Source organism: Lithobates pipiens, unplaced genomic scaffold (assembly GCF_037356315.1).
Source record: "Lithobates pipiens isolate NorthernLeopardFrog02 unplaced genomic scaffold, aLitPip1_a1.2 Scaffold_30, whole genome shotgun sequence".
In the NCBI taxonomy this organism is placed as follows: domain Eukaryota; kingdom Metazoa; phylum Chordata; class Amphibia; order Anura; family Ranidae; genus Lithobates; species Lithobates pipiens.
The window spans coordinates 92,498,540-92,520,834 of NW_027507791.1; the positions used below are offsets into that span (position 1 = coordinate 92,498,540).

General features: G+C 42.6%; 1 protein-coding gene across 10 annotated transcripts in view; it reads right to left on the reverse strand.

The window, feature by feature from the left end:
- PCNX1 (pecanex 1) overlaps positions 1 to 22,295 on the reverse strand; it is a 244,693-nt gene that overhangs the window by 189,166 nt on the left and 33,232 nt on the right. For all 10 annotated transcript variants that reach the window (XM_077464610.1, XM_077464612.1, XM_077464611.1 and 7 more), the window contains exons 2-3: positions 8,370 to 8,578; positions 7,837 to 7,942 (exon numbers count right to left, since the gene is read on the reverse strand). In XM_077464610.1, the coding sequence (XP_077320736.1) occupies positions 7,837 to 7,942; positions 8,370 to 8,578 (315 nt within the window). The remainder of the gene's footprint in view (positions 1 to 7,836; positions 7,943 to 8,369; positions 8,579 to 22,295) is intronic.

The following is a 22,295-nucleotide window of genomic DNA, read 5'->3' on the forward strand; positions in this document are numbered from 1 at the left end:
GGTGTTGGGTCCTCTGTTTTATCAAGTCCAAAGTCAGCGCAGCTCTCTAACAGGAAATTCTAGAGCACTTTATGCTTCCATCTGCTAACCGGTTTCATGGAGATGCTGATTTCATTTTCCAGCATGACTTAGCAGCTGCCCACACCGCCAAAAATACCAATACCTGGTTTAAGGATCATGGCATCACTGTGCTTGATCGGCCAGCAAACTTGCCTGACCTAAACCCACAGAGAATCTGTGGGGTATTGTCAAGAGGAAGAGGAGACACACTAGACCCAACAAAGCATACGAGCAGAAGGCCACTATCAAACCTCAGCAATGCCACAGGCAGATCGCCTCCATAAGACACCAATTCATGCAAAAAGGAGCCCCTGCATTTTTTTATTTGAATTACTAAACTAAATTAACTTTTTGATATTCTCATTTTATGAGATACACCTGTATTAGGAACTCGAGCCCTAGTGACTTCCAGACATTTTTCTTCCTTTTAACAGAGTTAGATCATATAATTGGGACTTGTTCTTCGCTTTTCATCAGGACAAGCAAACAATGCCAAGCTGTAAATATGTAGACAGAACAATTGCAGCTACAGACAATTACATTTTATGGAGTATTTAATACAGGAAGGGAGTATTTGGGAATAAAAAGGCATATGAGTATTATAAAAAAAAAAAGTCAGCAACATAGTACAGCAATGTTATTTTTATTCACAAAGCTGAACTAGTAATTTAACCAAACAATGCTTATGCTAGCCGAACGATAAATATATCAGTTGCAGTAAAGGGATAGTGAGGTCTTTCCTGGTATTAACAAAAATACTAAATATATGTATGACCCCCACGCTCCACCAATATATGACAAAGTAAGCTCAAAAACATAGTAATTAATCTGAAAGAAAAAAAAAGCTGCTAAATACCAATATGTGCAATCACTTCACATAAATCATAAAATGAACACAAAAGCGGCACTCCCTCAAAGCAATATATTACAAGTCCAATTTTTATTTTTATATTTTTATATATAAAAGATGAAACAGTTTGTCTTTAAGAGTTATTCACCATGCTGCCTTCTATACTATACATGTATATACTATACATGTTTGTGAACCACCTCCTCAACAGATGTACTCTAAGGCCGCGTACACACGCGGGGACTGTTCGCTCAACTTTGTCCGCTGAACAGTGTTTCGGCGGACAGTCCGCTCGTGTGTGGGCTTCAGCGGACAGTTTCAGCGGACAGTCTGACGAACAAATTTTTTCCGGAAATTCCGTAAAACTGTCCGCTGAAACTTGGTTTGAGCGGACAGTCCGCCCGTGTGTAGGCTTGTTCGTCAAACTAAGTTCCGCGCATGCTCAGAAAGGATTTACACGGCGAAGGTTGCATTGCAGTGTATAGGACGTCGTATTTCTAGTCCCGTCGTACGTGCCGTTCACGTCATCGCGCAAGTTTCAGCGGACTGTTCGTTCGTCGTGTGTGGCCAAGTCCGTCCATGCTAATTTTGAGCGGACTGTCCGCTCAAACTGTTTGACGACGAACAAAGTTGGGCGAACAAAGTTGGGCGAACAAAGTTGGGCGAACAAAGTTGGGCGAACAAAGTTGGGCGAACAAAGTTGGGCGAACAAAGTTGGGCGAACAAAGTTGGGCGAACAAAGTTGGGCGAACAGTCCCCGCGTGTGTACGCGGCCTAACCTTTTGGGATGGACTCCATGACTCCAATACATATGCGGTCAAACAGTGTTTTGGTATAGGGGGATTTACCCTTTGGATAGTCTACAGCAGGGATATGCAATTAGCAGACCTCCAGCTGTTGTAAAACTACAAGTCCCATCATGCCTCTGCCTCTGGGTGTCATGCTTGTGGCTGTCAGTCTTGCTATGCCTCATGGGAGTTGTAGTTCTAAAACAGCTGGAGGTCCGCTAATTGCATATCCCTGGTCTACAGACTCTAGATTGATCCATCACCCAAGCGCTAGAATGGCTCCCACCTCTCTATAAATGACTCAAATGAAGAACATTCCATAGGTAAAAGAGAAAACTCCATAGTGTAAAACCATAAAAATTTTAGGGTCTTTGAAGAAGTCCGGGACGGACGCAACACGTCAGGTGGAAGGAACCTTCATGCCGACACCAGGCAGGAAGTACCAGGGCACCATCTTTTTTGCTCAGAAGTCTATAATCGAATGCCTCTAAATTCATATAATATTGCAAGTTCATTTTTAACTTGCTGAATATGGTTTTATACTACGGAGTTTTCTCTACCTATCAACCTAGTCATGTATAGAGAGGCGGGAGCCAATATAACCCTTATTTGATGGATCACTTAAGAGTCTGCAGACTGTCCAAAGGATGAATCGCCTATATCAAAAAGCACCCTTTGACATCCTATTTATATGAGTAGTGGGTTCCATCCCAAGAGAGGAGAGTACATCTGTTGGGGAACGGTGGTGGCGTTTCACAAACATATGAAGATTATAGAAAGCATGGTGAATGACTATTAAAAATACTCTGTTTTCATCTTTTATATAAAAACATTTTTTGTACTTTTTTCTTTTAAGGATTGTTTTCTGATGAATGAAATTTGGTTTAATTATGAAAGGATTATACTGATTCACTTATTACTTGCTGTACATGGTTTCAAAATGCATAAAAAAAAGAAAAAAAAGAAAAAAAAAAAAAAAAGAAGAGAATGGGATTTTTGTACTGTATCTCAGGACTAGGCAGAACATCTAAAAACAGCAAGACTGTACAGCACCCCCCAGGGGGCGGTCCCACTGGCTGTAACCCCTCGCCCTGCTTCCTGCAGCTCAGATCATCAAAAAGCAGTACAAACAAAACTAGGAGGGGTAGGTAGTGTCCGTCAATGCACTTCAGAGAAAAGAATTTTAAGGCGAGTATAAAAATACCATTTTCTCTTTCGTTCATTGACAGACACAGCTCCTTTAAATCTGGACCTTAGGGACATCCCCAAGCAGTGGAAAAAAAAAAAAAAAAAAAACGAGGGGTGGAAACAGCAAGAAATAACTTCACCACAACAAGAGGAACTCCTCAAACAGAGAAGTTGCACCTTAAACAGCCGCCATCAAAACCTGCGGCCAACTTATGCATCTAAAGATGCGTTCACAACATTTAAAACTTAATGAAAGTGTGAATTGCAACCTTACACGATCTGTCTGATCCACCGAGAGATGGTGGTCGACGAGACCGCCAGACCTTTCTTCAGATAAGCCAACAAGACAGAGTCTGACCTCCGGAAAGGAGCCGTAGCAGACAGATAGACCCGTAAAGCCCGGACCACGTCCAGGGAATGTAAAGCAACTTTTCGGATGTGTCGGCTTAGGACATAGGGATGGTAACACGATGTCTTCATTTAGATGAAAGGCCGAAACCAGCTTTGGAAGAAAAGAGGGCTGCGGACGTAGAACCGCCTTATCCTTGTGGAGGACCAAGTAGGGAGACTTGCATGACAAGGCAACCAACTCAAGAACCCTCATGGCAGATGCAATAGCCACTAGAAAGACTTTCTGAGAAAGAGTCAACAAGGGAATCTCCCTAATATTTTCAAACGGCGGTTTCTGAAGAACTGATGGCACCAGATTTAGATCCCACGGAGGGGCTACGTGTCGAACCCCTTGCACAAATGTACTCATCAATGAGTCAATCGCCAAGGCTGATATCTGCCCCTTGATGGTGTTTAAGGCAAGTTTCTGATCCACTTCTCGCTGTAAAAACAACAGGATCTTGGAAACTGAATATGTGCACGGACACCAGCGCACCTCCTCACACATGGAGTTGTAAACCTTCCACGTACAATGGTAAATCTTCAGAGAAGAGGACTTACGTGACCTAAGCATATTGGAAATTACCGAGTCTGACAGACCTCGGTCCCTTAGTACCTGGCTTTCAACAGCCGTGCCGTTAAAACCAGCAATAGTAAAGCAGGATGAAGTATCGGACCTTGCGATAGAAGGTCCTCCCGCATCGGCAGTCGCCAAGGAACACCCACCACCAGGCATACTAGGTCGGCGTTCCAAGGACGCCAAGGCCAATCTGGGGCAATCAGAATTACTGGAATCCCCTCGGCCTCCACTGTGCGTAGCAGACTTGGCAGGAGCTTTAGTGGGAGTAAGGCATAAATCAGCCGATAATGCCCCCATGGGGCCACCAACGCATCCGCCCAGGGTTCTCTTGCCTTGGACACAAACCTATGCACCTTCCAGTTGAGCCAAGAGATCCACATCTGGTGTGCCACACTTAGGCAAATGAGCCGCAATACATCCGGATGCAACGACCATTCCCCTTGGTCCAGCATCTGACGACGTAGGTAGGCCACCTGCCAGTTTTCTATCTCCGGAATGTATATGGCCGACACATGCCACTCTGCCCACTGTAGGATGGGAGCGACCTCCCATGCTCCTCCTTGATGGTTGACTTACGCCACCGCCGTGGCATTATCTGACTGGATCCTGACCGGATGCCCCTGCAGCCTCCGTGACCATGTGGAGAGGCACCACCTGATTGCCCGAAGCTTGAGCACATTGATCGGCAGTTGGGATTCCTCCTGCGTCCAAAGGCCCTGGGCCGACTGTACGGCGTACGCCCAACCCCCAACCCCCCCCCCCCCCCCCGGCTGCCGTCCGTTGTGATCACCGTTCAATGGAGAGGAAGGAACGATCTCCTGGCCCGAAGGGCCGGATACCTCAGCCACGAGAGAAGGGGAATCCCTGACTAGTTGGCTCACGTGAATTTGACAATCCAGGGATAACGGAGATTTGTCACATTTTGACAAAATCTCTTTTTGCAAGACTCAAGTGTGAAATTGAGACTACGGTACTGCTTCGAAAGTGGCTACCATGAGGCCCAGGACTCGCATGCAGAAGCACAGCAATGACCAACTGCGGTTCACCAACAACTTCAAAGCTTGAAGAGTCTGCAGCTTGTCTGAAGGGAGAAAAAAACTCTCGCTTCTGAGGAGTCCAGCAGTCCAGGTACTCCAGGCGTTAAGTGGGCACTAACACCGACTTTTTTTTAGGTTCAGTACCCAACCAAACTCCCGGAGAGTCTGTATATGTGATCGCTACATCCTCCCTTAATTCTGAGGCAGAAGCTGCCCTCAGGAGGAGGCAAACCTTCATGAGGTAACATTTTTGCTCGCAAACTTGTTTGGCTTGCGAAACAAGGGGCGCTTTTGTCATTCAGCCAGCGCCTTGTCGGACATGGAACGCTTACCTGCTGACCCAGGCCCTTGCCTATCGCGTGGCTCCTTACCCTTTTTGGGCTGTGGGAGCAATGTGCTCTTCCCACCGGTAACATTTTTAATATCGTCATCCAGCGAGGCTCCAAATAGCCTCTCACCTTGGAAGGGCAAATCTGCCAGTGCTTTTTTTAGATGCCTGGTCTGCAGACCAGTATTTCAGCCAAATCAGGCACCATAGCACCACTGCTGATACTGATGCTCTAGAGAGCAGGGCCGCATCACAGACATACTTAAAGCCATGCACCAACTGATATGCCAGTTCTACGTAGACTGGGGAAGTCTGTTGCTTCTTCAATTCACGGTGCAACAACTTTGCCCATTCAAGGCCAAGGTCAGCACAGGTCATAAAGTGAACCTCGCCACCGTAAACATGGACTGGGCCACTGCCTCGGCCCTCCTAACCTAATCGTGGTTAGGTTATTCAACCTGCATACCAGGGGGTTCAACGACCGGAGGAGACGCCCATTTTTTCAGGAGGCTCTGTTCAACATGGGTAACACGCTGCCATTCTTCCTGGGACTGAAAACGGCCGTTGCAGGCTTCCCCATTCCTTGTAGATGAACTCATCAAAATAAGTCAAATACAGAAACATCTTAGGTGTGCGGGGCGGTTTGTGTGGGACCCAAAGGGATCGCCACCTCTGCAGATGTCCCTACTGCATCCTGCACCGCTGTCATAAGTGCTCCCAATATCGATTTTTCCTGAGCTAACCCGGACACAGTGTCATTCTCACTGTCTGAACGGTCCTGGTTCACATCCTCTGACACATCAGAACAGGGGCCGCCTGTCACCATGGGGCCCGAGTCTGAATCAGAGTTGTCCCCAGAAGATGGGGGGGGGGGGGGGCAGGTGGTGTTTTTACCCCCCTTGCACATGCACACCGCTTCCACCCTAGCAACAAAGGTCTTCAGGACCACGGACATCCATATCGATAAGTATCCATAGGCACCACATTTTGTGCAGGTGAGCCGGTTGCAATAGCAGGGATGTCTGGGGAAGAAGCACCGGCTTCTGACGCCATGCTGACCCTCACTCATCTACCACAACTCAGGGACTTAAGGCAATGTATACAAAATCCCCCCCCGCAGGACTCACCACCACCCTGACCAAGTACTGCACTGGGCTGCCGCTGTCCGTTCTGCCCTGAGTCAGTCACGGAGTGCTCACAGTAAAAAACACGCTGTTCTGAAGTATACTGACACCAATACTAGAGGTGAACCGTGCTGAGGCTACAAGAAAATGAAAATGGCCACTGGCCATTTAGCAAAAATAAAAAAATAAAAAGCCCACCAAGAAAAAGGCTGCAGAACCCTCTAGAAAATGGCTGACAGCATATACACTGCATAAGGCTACAGGAAAATGGCCGCGGTCATGGCAAACAGCCTGAATACCTCACTGTGACAGGAAAAAAGCAGGGGGAAAAAAAGGGCGGACCCTGACAGCCAGTGCAGCCCCCCCCCCACCCAAGGCCCGGAGCCCCCGGCCAGGTACATACACCGCACCTCATGCCCAGTTACACAGCGGCCCCAGCAGGGGGAGTAGGAAATGAGGGATAGGGAGAGAGGAAAGGGAGAATGAGAGACCCCCTAGTCGACCTCCCAGGGAATGGTCAGCTGCTCCATCCTTCCAAGGCAGAGGGAGCCGTACTTTGCCCTACTGTTGGGACTGCTGGACGCATTCTACCACAGACCCATCACCCGATCAGTATGGGGTAGCCGTTTGCCACGGCACACAGACACGGACAGCAGTAGCCCGGTCATGTGTGTGCCCCGGAGCATATAGCCAACTGGCCTCCCCTGAACCAAAAGGGGCATGTCATGGTCGACCCAGCGCGTAGCTAGGGTCTGCTCACACTCGATGGCCAGGCTGGGGAGACTACAAGGATCTATATTATCCAGCCTGTCGCCCAGCCTGGCTGTCGATTGTAGATCACAGGATCAAAATTGCAGAAAAAATTCACAGGACCAATGGTCCCCTCAGGGAGCCAGGTCCTTCTACACTAGGCAGAAAAAAAAATTGAGCTGCAGGAAGCAGGGTGAGGGGTTATAGCCAGTGGGACCACCCCCTGGGCGGTGCTGTGCAGTCTTGCTGTTTTTACATGTTTTACATGTTCTGCCTAGTCCTCTACTGAAGGTGGCGCGATAACCCTAAGGCCAAGATTTAAAGGAGCTGTGTCCGTCAATGAACGAAAGAGAAATTATTATTTATATAAGTTTGGTTTGGTCAGAGGTCAGCTTGTCAAATATTGCTTAAGGCTGGGTTCACACGATTGCAAGTTGGATGTGCGGAATCTGCATCCAATTTGCAATAGCAGGAGATTTTTTTACCGACTCTCTATGGAGCCGGTTCGCATATCTCCGCCGTGGCCCGAATTTACACAGGAGCCCTGTGCGTCTTTTGGTCCATTTCAGGTCTGAATTCAGGCAAAAAAAATCAGGCTGAAAATTGAACCTGAAACAGTGAAAGTGAACACACCGGACCCCTGCTGTGAGCCGCATGCTAAGCTAGTGTGAACTCAGCCTCAAGGGAGTGCTGCACAATACTTTTTGGTTCATTGCCTGGTATTCCAATTAGTGTTTATACCTGATTACTTGGGTCCAAACCAGAATAGGAATTGCGTGAACTGCATCCAACCGGAGGAGTGGCTTCTCTTACAAACTCTGCCATCTCAATCCCTCCACCAGGATCACTACCAGAGAGAAGTAACATTCAATTACAATATAAAAAATACAAAAAGGACAGACAAGATAGAGTAAGAACTTCAGTTTTTTTTTTGTTTGTTTTTTTGGACAAAGCGGGGAAGGATTAGAACCAAATTTTTACTTCTGGCTATATTTATCCCCATTGGAAACGCTCATTATTGGTTTCTACAAACAGATGGTTTGAGAAACTATCCCACATGGGAGGCAGGAGGCACTAAAAAACATGACAAGTTCTAATTTAACCCAATTCTGTCAACAAATTGAATGTTCCTTATAAACATGGACCCTTGCACTTATAAACTTTGGGGAGCTTTATTAAAGTTCAAAATTTGAAGAAAACATTAGAAGATATAAAACATTTTCAATAAAAGACAGCATTGTCAAAAAAATTATTAATATTGACATTCATCTTACCCTGGTCCATTGCTTTCCTCTCGTCGGGCTGAGCTGTCACTGCGTTCTGCCTTTGCCGCCCTCTCAGTTAACTCACTGGCACTCCTTTCTACAATTTCTCCTTCATCCAGAGCCCTATGTAATCGGTAGTTCACCAGCTTTAAAACAATGAAAACGGCTGCTACCACTGGGCAGTACACAGCTACTATCACCAGAGAGGTGGGAAGTGCCTGGGGAAGAGAAGGTTAAAAAAACTTTAAAATGTAAGAAAAAAATCTTGTGAGAAAACGTTGAGTCAAACTACAATTCAATTAATCAATATCCGTTAGGGTAACCAATGATCAGTATGAAAGCAGGTCTTCCATAAGCCAGAGGTTCTTTTTAAAACAAAGGCTTAAGAGCCATTATTTATTATACAGGATTTATAATGTGCCAACAGTTTGCGCAGCACTTTACAACATGCGTGCAGACAGCACAGTTACAAAACAATTCATTACAGAAGGACTCAGGGGGCTCTGCTCATTAGAGTTTACAATCTAGGATTATCTGGACTATGCTTACTTGCAGATTTAGGCGTCATACAGTGGTGTGAAAAAGTGTTTGCCCCCTTCCTCATTTCCTGTTCCTTTGCATGTTTGTCACACTTAAGTGTTTCGGAACATCAAACCAATTTAAACAATAGTCAAGGACAACACAAGTAAACACAAAATGCAATTTGTAAATGAAGGTGTTTATTATTAAAGGTGAAAAGAAATCCAAACCATCATGGCCCTGTGTGAAAAAGTGATTGCCCCCCTTGTTAAAACATACTATAACTGTGGTTGTCCACACCTGAGTTCAATTTCTATAGCCACACCCAGGCCTGATTATTGCCACACCTGTTCACAATTAAGGCATCACTTAAATAGGAGCTGCTTGACACAGTAAGGTCCACCAGAAGATCCTTAAAAGCTACACATCATGCCGAGACCCAAAGAAATTCAGGAACAATTGAGAAAGAAAGTAATTGAGATCTATCAGTCTGGAAAGGGTTATAAAGCCATTTCCAAAGCTTTGGGAATCCAGCGAACCACAGTGAGAGTCATTATCCACAAATGGCGAAGACATGGAACAGTGGTGAACCTTCCCAGGAGTGGCCGGCCGCCCAAAATTACCCCAAGAGCTCAGCGACGACTCATCCAAGAGGTCACAAAAGACCCCACAACAACGTCCAAGGAACTGCAGGCCTCACTTGCCTCAGTTAAGGTCAGCGTTCATGCCTCCACCATCAGGAAAAGACTGGGCAAATATGGCCTGCATGGCAGAGTTCCAAGGAGAAAACCACTGCTGAGCAAAAAGAACATCAAAGCTCGTCTCAATTTTTCCACAACACATCTTGATGATCCCCAAGACTTTTGGGACAACATTCTGTGGACCGATGAGACAAAAGTGGAACTCTTTGGAAGGTGTGTGTCCAAGTATATCTGGCGTAGAAGGAACACTGCATTTCATAAAAAGAACATTATACCAACAGTAAAATATGGTGGTGGTAGTGTGATGGTCTGGGGCTGTTTTGCTGCTTCAGGACCTGGAAGACTTGCCGTGATAAAAGGAACTATGAATTCTGCTGTCTACCAAGAGATCCTGAAGGAGAATGTCCGACCATCTGTTCGTGTACTCAAGCTGAAACGAACTTGGGTTCTGCAGCAGGACAATGATCCTAAACACACCAGCAAGTCCACCACCGAATGGCTGAAGAAAAACAAAATGAAGACTTTGGAGTGGCCTAGCCAAAGTCCTGACCTGAATCCTATTGAGATGTTGTGGTGTGACCCTAAAAAGGCCGTTCATGCTCGAAAACCCTCTAATGTAACTGAATTAGGACAATTCTGCAAAGATGAGTGGGCCAAAATTCCTCCAGGACGCTGTAAAAGCCTCATTGCACGTTATCGCAAACGCTTGGTTGCAGTTGTTGCTGCTAAGGGTGGCCCAACCAGTTATTAGGTTTAGGGGGCAATCACTTTCACACAGGGCCATGATGGTTTGGATTTTTTCTTCACCTTTAATAATAAACACCTTCATTTACAAATTGCATTTTGTGTTTACTTGGGTTGTCCTTGACTATTGTTTAAATTGGTTTGATGTTCCGAAACACTTAAGTGTGACAAACATGCAAAGGAACAGGAAATGAGGAAGGGGGCAAACACTTTTTCACACCACTGTACACAGTAATCTTACATATACTGCATTAACTGAGGCAAGGCAGACAAGTCTAAAACTAATAGGTGAGAAGTGTTAATAGCTGACAACTGAGAGGCACTAGTAAAGCTTATAAAGGAGCTTCTGAAGCTCAAACTCACATTTAAAAAGGGGAGAGACCCTGTCAGGAAAAAGTTGATGTGAAATCCCTCCAATAGGGTCACAATCAAATACATTTTTAATAGAGTGGCAACAGGTAAAAACTTTTGAAAATGCCTTTTTGCTGTCTGTGTCTAATGCCGCGTACACACGGGCGGACTGTATGGCGTACTTAGTCCGTCGAAACACATTTCAGCGGACAGTCCGCTCGTGTGTGGGCTTCAGCGGACTTTTTCAGCGTGCAGTCTGGCGTACTAAGTTTTTCGGATTTTTCGAAATTCTGTCCGTCGTACTTTGGTTTCAGCGGACAATCCGCTCGTCAGTAGGCTAGTTCGACGGACTAAGAATGGCGCATGCCCAGAAAGGATTTACACGGCGGAAGGGTGCTTTGCTGTGTATTGGACTTCCTATTTCTAGTCCCGTCGTACGTGCTGTACACGTCATCGCGCAAGCTTTCGACGGACTGTTTGTGCATCCATGTGTGGTAAAGTCCGTTCAGTCGAAAGTATGACGGACTGTCCGTCGGATTGTATGACGGACTAAGTACGCCATACAGTCCGCTCGTGTGTACGCGGCATTACTGTCTCCGCAACCACGGCTTACCCTTTTCCAGGCAGATGCAAAGGAAGGCAGGACAATCTTATTTTCATTCTCAATAAAGTGTTTATAAACCCAATAGAAAAAAAAAATGTATAATGTGTATGTGATATATATATATATATATATATATATATATATATATATATATATATATATATATATATATATATATATATATATATATATATCTTTTTTTCTGGTCTCTTTCCAACCCACCACAGTACATATACTATGGCGGGGCAGCATGTGTTGGCACAATCACGCATGTCTGTCAATGCGCCTGCTTGGGGCAAGGGGGCCGCTGTGATCATACTATCACAAATGTCAAAGTGGTTATGATATTCACATTCATAACAGCTGTGTTTCCTATGCTGCGATTGGCCCACAACTATCACATGGTACCTGGGCCAATCACAGCACCCTGTACCATGTGATTAGCTGTAGCCAATTACAGATCACTAGTGGCCGTGGCTGTAGTGAATGTTTACCCATTCAAGACAGCTGAAAATGTTTCCGCTACAATGAATGCTTCATTGTAAAAGCAAAGTATAAAAAAAAAAAAAAAAAATTTAAGTGAAACAAAAGGTTTAACAAAATTTACAAAAAAAAATTTAAAAAAATTTACGACACAAACTATCACTAGTCAGTGTGCCTGACCACCACCCCATCAGTCATAATGATCCTGTACTGCACGGTTTACAAGATAAATTGTGACCAAAAAAAAACAAAATGTCCCAATTAAAATGCCCTGGTATTTTAGGACGTCAGTACATCAGATCCAATATATTTTCACTTTTTTTTTTCCAAAATTTTCTGTCTTTTTTCAGAAAACGCAATGACCAAGTAGAGGTCACAGAGGATCAAAAAGTTGTGTCAGACAGGACAGAGATAAATGAAATAAGAACACTACCTGAAGAACACTGAACTGGAGCTGGCAAGAGGTTGTGAGAACGAACCATAAATCCACCAAAAAAAAAAAACACACAAAAATGAGATGTAGTTACGCAACAAGATAACAGGTCTGCAGGTGCTCCATAAGAGCCTCTGACAAAAACCAGTACCAAAAAAAAAAAAATTTTGCCAGGTCAGACAACTGGACCAAGCATCGCATCAATGGCACGTCCGTCCTCAAAGCAGAATATCCTTAAACATCTGCAGTATATGACCAACAGAAAAACCCAAGGGTGCCAACCACTTGTCATATGAAGCTTTAATAAAAGGATTTTTGGAAGCGCAGCCATCCGGAATCATTTCCTTATGTTACACAGCATGCGAGCTGGGCTAGCACCGACTAGTGTGTGTGGCGATTAACCAGAGACTCACTCACCTGGTGCGGCTTTTCTTGTTTCATTTTCAAACCAGGCTGAAGGGCAGACAGGAGTGCCAACAGGAGAAAGACAACAGAAAAGGTTTACGGAGCCTAATTCCATTGAAAAAAACAGATCCACGAGGGGAACATTGAATAGAACTATTTCAAATGGCTAAAAAGGATTCAGACAACAGGAGTAAAGGCTAGTACACCTAATCTTTAACTTTCAAGAAAGGAAGCTTGGACAGATGAAACAGTGTAGAGAAAAGCAGTCCACAGCCAGAGGTTAAAGGGGAACACTCCTAATCCTTTACTTCAGAGAGAGGGAGGGAGGTCCATGAAAAAAAAAGGATGTTACCTGAGCCAAATAATATCAAAAAATAAAAAAAATATACCCATGGATATCAGAGCCCTCATATCAAATCTAAAATTGAGAAAAGGAAAATAATGACACCCTCATGCCGGAAAAAGTTGCAGGTTACAAAAGCTTACTCCCTAAGGAGAGGGTGGGGTTATCAACAACATGCTAGAAGAACATTGGGACTAGAGGGAAGACGAGGTGTCCAAAATAAAAACACCCATAGTTGTTTCAGGGGTGTGGTAAAGCACACTGCAAACCTGCCTAACCAGCTAATAAAAGTCTGATTACAGGAATAATTTAGCCTACCCTGCAAATAGCAGAATCCTCCATAGAGGAAGGAGGGGTAAAAATACTAGTCCTGTTGCAGAAGAGTATCTATCTTCGAGCAATCAAGCCCACAAAGGGCTCCATACTTGCACTATTCCAATTAGGGGAAATCTGCAGAAGGGTAAAAGTGTGTCCTACCTGCTGATTCTCCAAGGATAGTGTAACAGAACGTCCCACATTCCGCTTGAGTGTTTTCGTCAGTATATCGCTTCCTAAGTTCTGGAACACGAGATCAATGGATCTGGCTATAGTAACCCCCACGAACCAAACACCATCTTGGAGTACATCAGGAATAGCGTTCTTTGAGATCTCACACAAATATATACACAAGGATGACAATACAAAACTGTAACCAAAAACCTAATTAACATGAGCTAACTAATCCTTTAACCAGAAAGGTGACTCAGAGATGGGATCTTTTAGGGCAGCCTTGACATCTCCTAGCTCACCAACTATACAATACACATTATCATAAATATCAATACAGAACTTCATCATACAATTGCAAGGTTAATTAGCATAAACAATGGGTGAAAGACTCTTAGAAGCCACACTATACTTATTTACATTATAGCAGACAATAGACAGACAGGTGGCTGGAGTTGATGACATCTTCTAACAGTATGTGTCCCAAAAGTATGAATCAGTCAGCATTTCTAATATGGCATATTCGGGGTTCCCAGAGTCTGTGTGTCTTGGGGGGGACATAGACCTGAATCCAAAGTAACACCACCTCAAGGGAGGCATACGCCTCACAAAGAGCACTGTACCACCAAAATCCAGCGCCCATAATCAGTAAGAGCCAGCATTCAGTCCACTCCAAAAGCCTCTGTCCCAGGTGAGACCATCACAGGGAGTACAGGACCTTACAGCAAGAGATGTGTGTGTTTTAGGATGTTTCATTTTTCCAAAGAGGTGATTTTCATGACTTTGCTTACGCCCCGAGTTTCAGTGATGTAAAAGATATATATGCCAAATTTCAAAAAGATTGGATATTTAGGGGTCGCACACATTGATCACTTTTATCAAAGCAAAGTCTGTGGGCTTCACTTGATAAGAAGTCATATACAACAGTGCTGGGTGAAGAAAGTCCCATTCAAGGCTTTCTAGAAGAACGAATGAAAATGTTTAACTACATCCAAAATGTCCTAAAAGATGAGAGTCATCCAAGAGAAGACTACAAAAAGTTATTACAACTCTCACTCCTGTACCTGGGAGGTTGGTCTAAACTTCAGTTTTAGGATCCCAGGGCCACTGTATCAAGCAAGGTGGATGGCAAAGGCAGTATATGCACTTAAAATTGTCCTCAATGACAATTGGAAGAAATGGCTTTTTTGGACAAAAGTATTACTCAGGCTGTTAAGGGAAATATGACTAAAAATGTAAAAGCCAAACCTGCAAAGAAAAATGAAGTGAAACGATTAGAGGGTAAAAACATGTTTTTTGAAGGAAAAGACCTGAGCCATTTTGTTACTAACAAAACAGACGTTCTTTGATTGTGTGGGATCCACAACGTGACAGAATACAAGGTACAAGGGATTGCATGGTTCAAAGTTGATTAATAGAACACGTTTTGCCTATCATATTACCCATTAATCTTAGTGTATAGTTTTAATAGTATTTTACGTTTGTGGATTCTGAGTCATGGGGAAAACAAAGAATTGTCAAAGGATTTGCAGGGAAAGGGTAGTTCAACTGTATAAAACAGGAAAGGGATATAAAAACATATCCAAGGAATTGAGAATGCCAATCAGCAGTGTTCAAACTCTAATCAAGAACTGGAAAATTAGGAGTTCTGTTGAAACCAAACCACAGTCAGGTAGGCAAAACTAAAATTTCAGCCACAACTGCCAGGAAAATTGTGCGGGATGCAAAGAAAAACCCACAAATAAATTCAGGTGAAATACAGGACTCTCTGAAAACATGTGGTGTGGCTGGTTCAAGATGCACAATAAGTAGGCACTTGAAGAAAGATGGGCTGCATGGTCAAGTCACCAGAAGAAAGCCATTACTACGAAAATAACAAAAAGAAGAAGATGGGGTACGACGCCAACTATAATATTACATACTATCAAAACCGGTTGCTGCACCTAAAATTAGTGATAACACAATGTAAAACAATAAAGGGTGCAACAGTTGTACAGTGTCAAATGAACTGAATACTCATTATGTGAATACACAAACACTAATTTATTGTGACTAAAAGTCCATATTTATATCAAACAATCTGGATCTTCTATATATACTCCAATCACCGTGTAGTATGAAAGCAGGAATACTTCTAAATAAAGTGCTTGGTATAGCAAAGCACTCACCAAATGACATCAGCCACCAAGTGACCACCAGGCTTGTAGCAAACCGGAATTTTATATTATAATATATATATATTTTTATTATTATTTTATAAAAGCATAGACCATGTAGAATAAAATGGTCAAAACAAAAACAAAAAAAAAAACAGTACCCCACAATTTCTATACGTGATACTTATAAAAGCTTCTACAACTTCTGAATGTACAGCTCACAGTGAATTATGTGCTTTACTCTCAGTCTGGTATGCACAGTATATATATTGAAAATGCACCTGATTTGCAAATGGTCACCTTTTACCTAGACTGCAATATCCAGTTCCCTAGTATTTGTAGTGTCATAATACGTTATTTGTAATCACAATGGAAGGCTGATGACAGATCAAGATTTTCCACTTCTTTGTCCATTCATTCCTTTCATAGTAAAATGCAGTAAATTCTCAACACATACAGAGAAGAAAAGGTGTGTGGGGGAGAACCTGCCAGGTCACACCAACCACTGATCCCACTGCTAAAGAAAGAAACTGCATAGGTAATGTATCCAGGCTGCAGGAATGACAACAGATAATATCCTCCAGCACAAGGAAACCCACTGCAAATTAAACCTGCATCTTCACAAGTTATTGTGCAAAACCGCAGCACATTCATTTCCAAGAACAACTGTTTACTTGATTGCTATTCTGGTTGCTTCACTTCACTTGGTTAAAGACTGACTCATTTCCTCCTCAGGCAAAAAATTTTAAGAACGTAAATCTAGAACTAAATCCTAATTCATCCTCTAAAAGTGTACTGATTTTAATCGTTGTGCACACTGTCTACCCCATATAAAAGTGTATGATGAATAGTTAAGCTGTAGGCATAACAATGAGGGCTGGTTTACAGGGAATTTTTAAATTGCATCCAGACTGCATGCATAGCGTTTGCCATGTGGCCCTAGTTCACACCAGTGTGGTCAGTTTCCACAAAGTACAGCCTGCTGCATTTTTTTTTTTTACCTGTCTGAAACGCATCAAAACGTCTGTAAAAGCACCAGCTGCACAGTCTTAATGATAGATTTTCGTAGCAAGCAACATTTTTACCACCACCAACAACGGAAGCACAACGGGCCAGTGTGAAAACATACAGTACATAGAATTTAAAGGGATGCATTTTTTGCTTATGCTAAAGGTGTCGATAATGGCTGACAAATTCATATTCATTAAAATCCACGATATTCAATTAAAAAGTAAAATAAATAAATAATATATAAAAATATATATATTTTTTAAACATTGAAATTTTCAGTTTCAGTCAAATGCATCCTGATTTTTGGGCTTGGGTACCCAAATTTCCATTCAGTGCACCTCTAGCTGAAACAACTAATCTTAAAAATCAATTATTAAAATAGTCAACTATTTTCATAATCGATTAGTTGGTCAGCTGGCCTGCATACAGAAAACAGTGCAGAACACATACAGCTCAGTACACCATCCACACATGTTAGCAAACACCTGAGAACGTGTGAATGTGTGAGATGCAATGCATTGTGGGACATGTAGTCTTGGATCAGTGGCAGCTGGTCGGGTCTTCTTTTGGGGGGGGGGGGCAAACAACCACCCTCACCCCCTGGCGGCACTGCACAGAGACAGCACCCCCAACCTCGCACTGACAGCACCACCTCCCCACAGCGGGAAGACTGGCACTTACCCACGGGCCGCCACCGAGAAGGATGTGAGTGATTCTAAAAAGGAAGACTTTTTTTTACCTTTCTATAGGGGCACTCTATACTACACTTTCCTGCTTGCTATTGGGGCATTCTGAAGGCAGGAGGAGCCAGAAGCGCCAGTGGGGGACCACAGAAGAGGAGAATCTGGCCTGCTCTGAGCAAAACCAGTAGACAAATATAACAAGTTTGGATTTTTTTTTTAAACAATTACAAACACTCTCAGGCTATGTGCAGAGAAGATCAGCATATGAACCCAGAGAAGCTGGAGGCTGATAGACTGGAGGCAATATAATGCATTACAATGACATTTAAAGGGGACATACTAAACTGCATATTGGGATGCACACATACATACCTCTATTAAATAATAAATAAAATAGGGGGGGGTTGGTTACTTCCTTTATTCCTCCAAGTCTTCAGTCAGATTGGTGTCGAGGTGGACTCCCAACATTCCACCAATATCCAATAGAAAAAATGATGCGACACGTTCTCCAATGCAAAATTGTATTTGTATCAAATGCTCTTTCAATGCATAAATTGAATACAGGCAGTAGCATGTACAGTTATGAGCATACCATGCTCTTCATCAGGCTTTGTGCAATGATCTACTTACAATCACATACTTTTATACTAGCACTACAGGGTGTAACCTCACAGGTGTATCCCACTAGTCCCATTATTCATTTTTTTAATTATTAAAATTTTATCCTGTTACCAAACCTAAACCCTCTTACACATCGTCTAAACATTACTGATATATACCCATGGTTCATGTAATTATTCAACTCATACGGGAAGAGAAATTCCTGTCAATTACACAATGATCGGGTTAATCATCATAAAAAGATCAAAAAAAAAAAAGTGAAATAAAAAAAAAAAAAAAAAAAAAAAAGGGAACCAAGTTCCCATATTTCGTTGTAACTGTCTATTAACCATGAATCATCTCCAGATATACTCCATATTTACAGTCCTGTATAGTTCTATGTAGCCTGTAAAAAAGCATGAAATATACCTCTCAAAATCCTGATAGAAAAAAAAAGGTATAAATCATAGTCCCTATTCATTCACTCAGGGTACAGGGACCTCAATTTATTTATCCACCATACTTCTTTATTTTAATTCTAATATCCTGTCACCACCACCACCACCCACACCCCCCCCCCCCCCCCCCCCGGGTCTCCAAGTATCTCTTCTAAAATCAAATCTCAGATCCAATTCACTGTGACCATGTTCAAGAGAATGCCTGGAAACTGGCAAACCTGGCTGTTTATGTCTAATAGTACTATGATGCTGGGCAATCCTATCTTTCATTCTCTGTGTGGTCTCACCAACATACAGTGCCTTGCGAAAGTATTCGGCCCCCTTGAACTTTTCAACCTTTTGCCACATTTCAGGTTTCAAACATAAAGATATAAAATTTTAATTTTTTGTGAAGAATCACCAACAAGTGGGACACAATTGTGAAGTGGAACAAAATCTATTGGATATTTTAAACTTTTTTAGCAAATAAAAAACTGAAAAGTGGTGCGTGCAAAATTATTCGGCCCCTTTACTTTCAGTGCAGCAAACTCACTCCAGAAGTTCAGCGAGGATCTCTGAATGATCCAATGTTGTCCTAAATGACTGATGGTGATAAATAGAATCCACCTATGTGTAATCAAGTCTCTGTATAAATGCACCTGCTCTGTGATAGTCTCAGGGTTCTGTTGAAAGTGCAGAGCATCATGAAGACCAAGGAACACACCAGGCAGGTCCGTAATACTGTTGTGGAGAAGTTTAAAGCCGGATTTGGATACAAAAAGATTTCCCAAGCTTTAAACATCCCAAGGAGCACTGTGCAAGCGATCATTTTGAAATGGAAGGAGTATCAGACCACTGCAAATCTACCAAGACCTGGCCGTCCCTCTAAACTTTCAGCTCAGACAAGGAGAAGACTGATCAGAGATGCAGCCAAGAGGCCCATGATCACTCTGGATGAACTGCAGAGAACTACAGCTGAGGTGGGAGAGTCTGTCCATAGGACAACAATCAGTCGTACACTGCACAAATCTGGCCTTTATGGAAGAGTGGCAAGAAGAAAGCCATTTCTCAAAGATATCCATAAAAAGTCTTGTCTAAAGTTTGCCACAAGCCACCTGGGAGACACACCAAACATGTGGAAGAAGGTGCTCTGGTCAGATGAAACCAAAATTTAACTTTTTGCCCACAATGCAAAACGATATGTTTGGCGTAAAAGCAACAGCTCATCACCCTCAACACACTATCCCCACTGTCAAACATGGTGGTGGCAGCATCATGGTTTGGGCCTGCTTTTCTTCAGCAGGGACAGGGAAGATGGTTAAAATTGAGGGGGAAGATGGTTAAAATTGAGGGGGAAGATGGTTAAAATTGAGGGGGAAGATGGTTAAAATTGAGGGGGAAGATGGTTAAAATTGAGGGGGAAGATGGATGCAGCCAAATACAGGACCATTCTGGATGAAAACCTGTTGGAGTCTGCAAAAGACCTGAAACTGGGACGGAGATTTATCTTCCAACAATACAATGGTCCCAAACATACAGCAAAATCTACAAAGGAATGGTTCACAAATAAACGTATCCAGGTGTTAGAATGGCCAAGTCAAAGTCCAGACCCGAATCCAATCGAGAATCTGTGGAAAGAGCTGAAAACTGCTGTTCACAAACGCTTTCCATCCAACCTCACTGAGCTCGAGCTGTTTTGCAAGGAAGAATGGGAAAGAATTTCAGTCTCTCGATGTGCAAAACTGATAGAGACATACCCCAAGCGACTTGCAGCTGTAATCGCAGCAAAAGGTGGCTCTACAAAGTATTAACGCAAGGGGGCCGAATAATTTTGCACGCCCCACTTTTCATTTTTTTTTATTAGTTAAAAAAGTTTCAAAAATCCAATAGATTTCGTTCCACTTCACAATTGTGTCCCACTTGTTGGTGATTCTTCACAAAAAAGAAAAATTTTATATCTTTATGTTTGAAGCCTGAAATGTGGCAAAAGGTTGAAAAGTTCAAGGGGCCGAATACTTTCGCAAGGCACTGTATAGTAAATTATAGGGACGTTAGAATATAAATTACATAGGATGACTGGCAAGTGTGAAAGCCTTTTACTATGATCTTTTCACCATTGCCAGGGCGAATATAATGATCGCCTTTCATTAATAAACTGCTTAAAAAATGCTAATGTGCATGGAGCCTTCATATACAGCAGAAATATTAATAAAATGCTAACGCTTCTAAAATGCTACTAGAAGCTGGTATAAAAATTCTATTATAAGCATTTTTCATGCAGCGTTTTTTTCTAGTTTTTTTTTAGTTTACGAAAAGCGCTAGTGAGCATGGAGCCTAAAGAAGGCTGCAGAAATGTCTGAAAAACTTGTAATGTGAGATTTTAGGGATTTAGTGTAAGTTTGCAAATTTGCTTTGTGAAGATCCTCACACATTTACTTCCTTAAATTCTGACACATGTATTCACTATACACAGTTAACTGGCACTGCTGTGTCACAGAATTCACATAGTCTGCCTTCTGAACTACAGAAGTGATAAGAGAAGGAGTTTCAGGAGGCAGCGCCAGAAACAAAGCTTTCATGCAAGGAACATATATGTACAGCTTCAAAAAATTCTACGTAAATAGAGGAAGCAGCAAAACATGTAGGGAATCCAGTGAAGTTGTGGAAATTGATGGACCCAGCAGACAGCACTTCCTACATGAAAACCTAAGCTGTAACTAAAGATTTCCTTTAGGTTTGTAAATCAAGATTACAGTTTTAGTAAAGGATAAACTTTTATATATTTTTTTGTAGAAAGCCTCTGTTCTGTCTGTGTCCAACCTGGGAAGGTTCAGCCCTCTATTTGTCCTGCTGACTTGGTGAAATCATTCAGTAGGGCGAATGTCTAACATGGGATATCACCTCACGCCCAGGGGGGTCGTCTTTTCCTGTTTTATCTGCAGAAATTAAGGGGAAAATCCCCAGTGGGATACAGAAAGCAAAAAAGTTATCCAATAATAGCTTTACTCCTCCCCTACATTATCCAAGAAAAATAAATAAATGGCTATACATGCACAAAGATAAGGTTCAAGGTAGGTTTACAGGGAAACTATGATAGCTTGGGGTCACATCCCATTCCCCCCACCAAGAGGTTTCCTTGTTTAGCAAATAAATATTTAATACAGGGCATTCTGATTACACTAAGGCATTACGGAAGCTTTCCTATAGCATATTCATCTTTATACCCAAACACCAGTTTTACACAGACGAGATCCTGAGTAAGCAGGGATTATAATAATCACATTCAAAGCTGGTTAACTAGAGCAAAGCTAAACCCACAAAAATGTTTCCTGTAAATATAAACAAATCAAATCAGAAGTATTAGATTTCAAGCAGAAGCTTGAGATATAACAAAGAAGAATGCTAATTTTTCACTAGTTCTCCTGTAAATGTAAAGTTTATGTAAAACCAAACAAAGCAACTCTGGTCAGTAGCTTAAAAAAATGAAATGCCAGGTCCCTGCAACAGAAGAGCTGTTACAGCCATCATTGTTGCCCTGCATCTCCTAGGAATGCCTTCTTCCAGTGCTGTAGTTTCCATCAGACTCTTTATATTTTATATTTCCAGAAGTGATAGCCACTCATTTCCCATGTTTTGGGGTTCAAAGACCTCAATATCACTACATGACATGGCAGTATTTTTTTTTTGTGTGAGAATTTAGTTAGACTTTAACCACTTCAGCCCCAGGAAAGATTTCCCCCTTAACCACTACAATACAGGGCACTTTCACCCCCTTCCTTCCCAGCCCAATTTTCAGCTTTCAGCGCTCTAGCGCTTTCAGTGACAATTGCGCGGTCATGCTACACTGTACCCAAATGAAATTGTTATCATTTTGTTCGCACAAATAGAGCTTTATTTTGGTGTTATTTATTCACGACTCCGTTTTTTTTTTTTTGCGATATAAGCGCAAAAAAAGCGGAAATTTGGAAAAAAAACAATA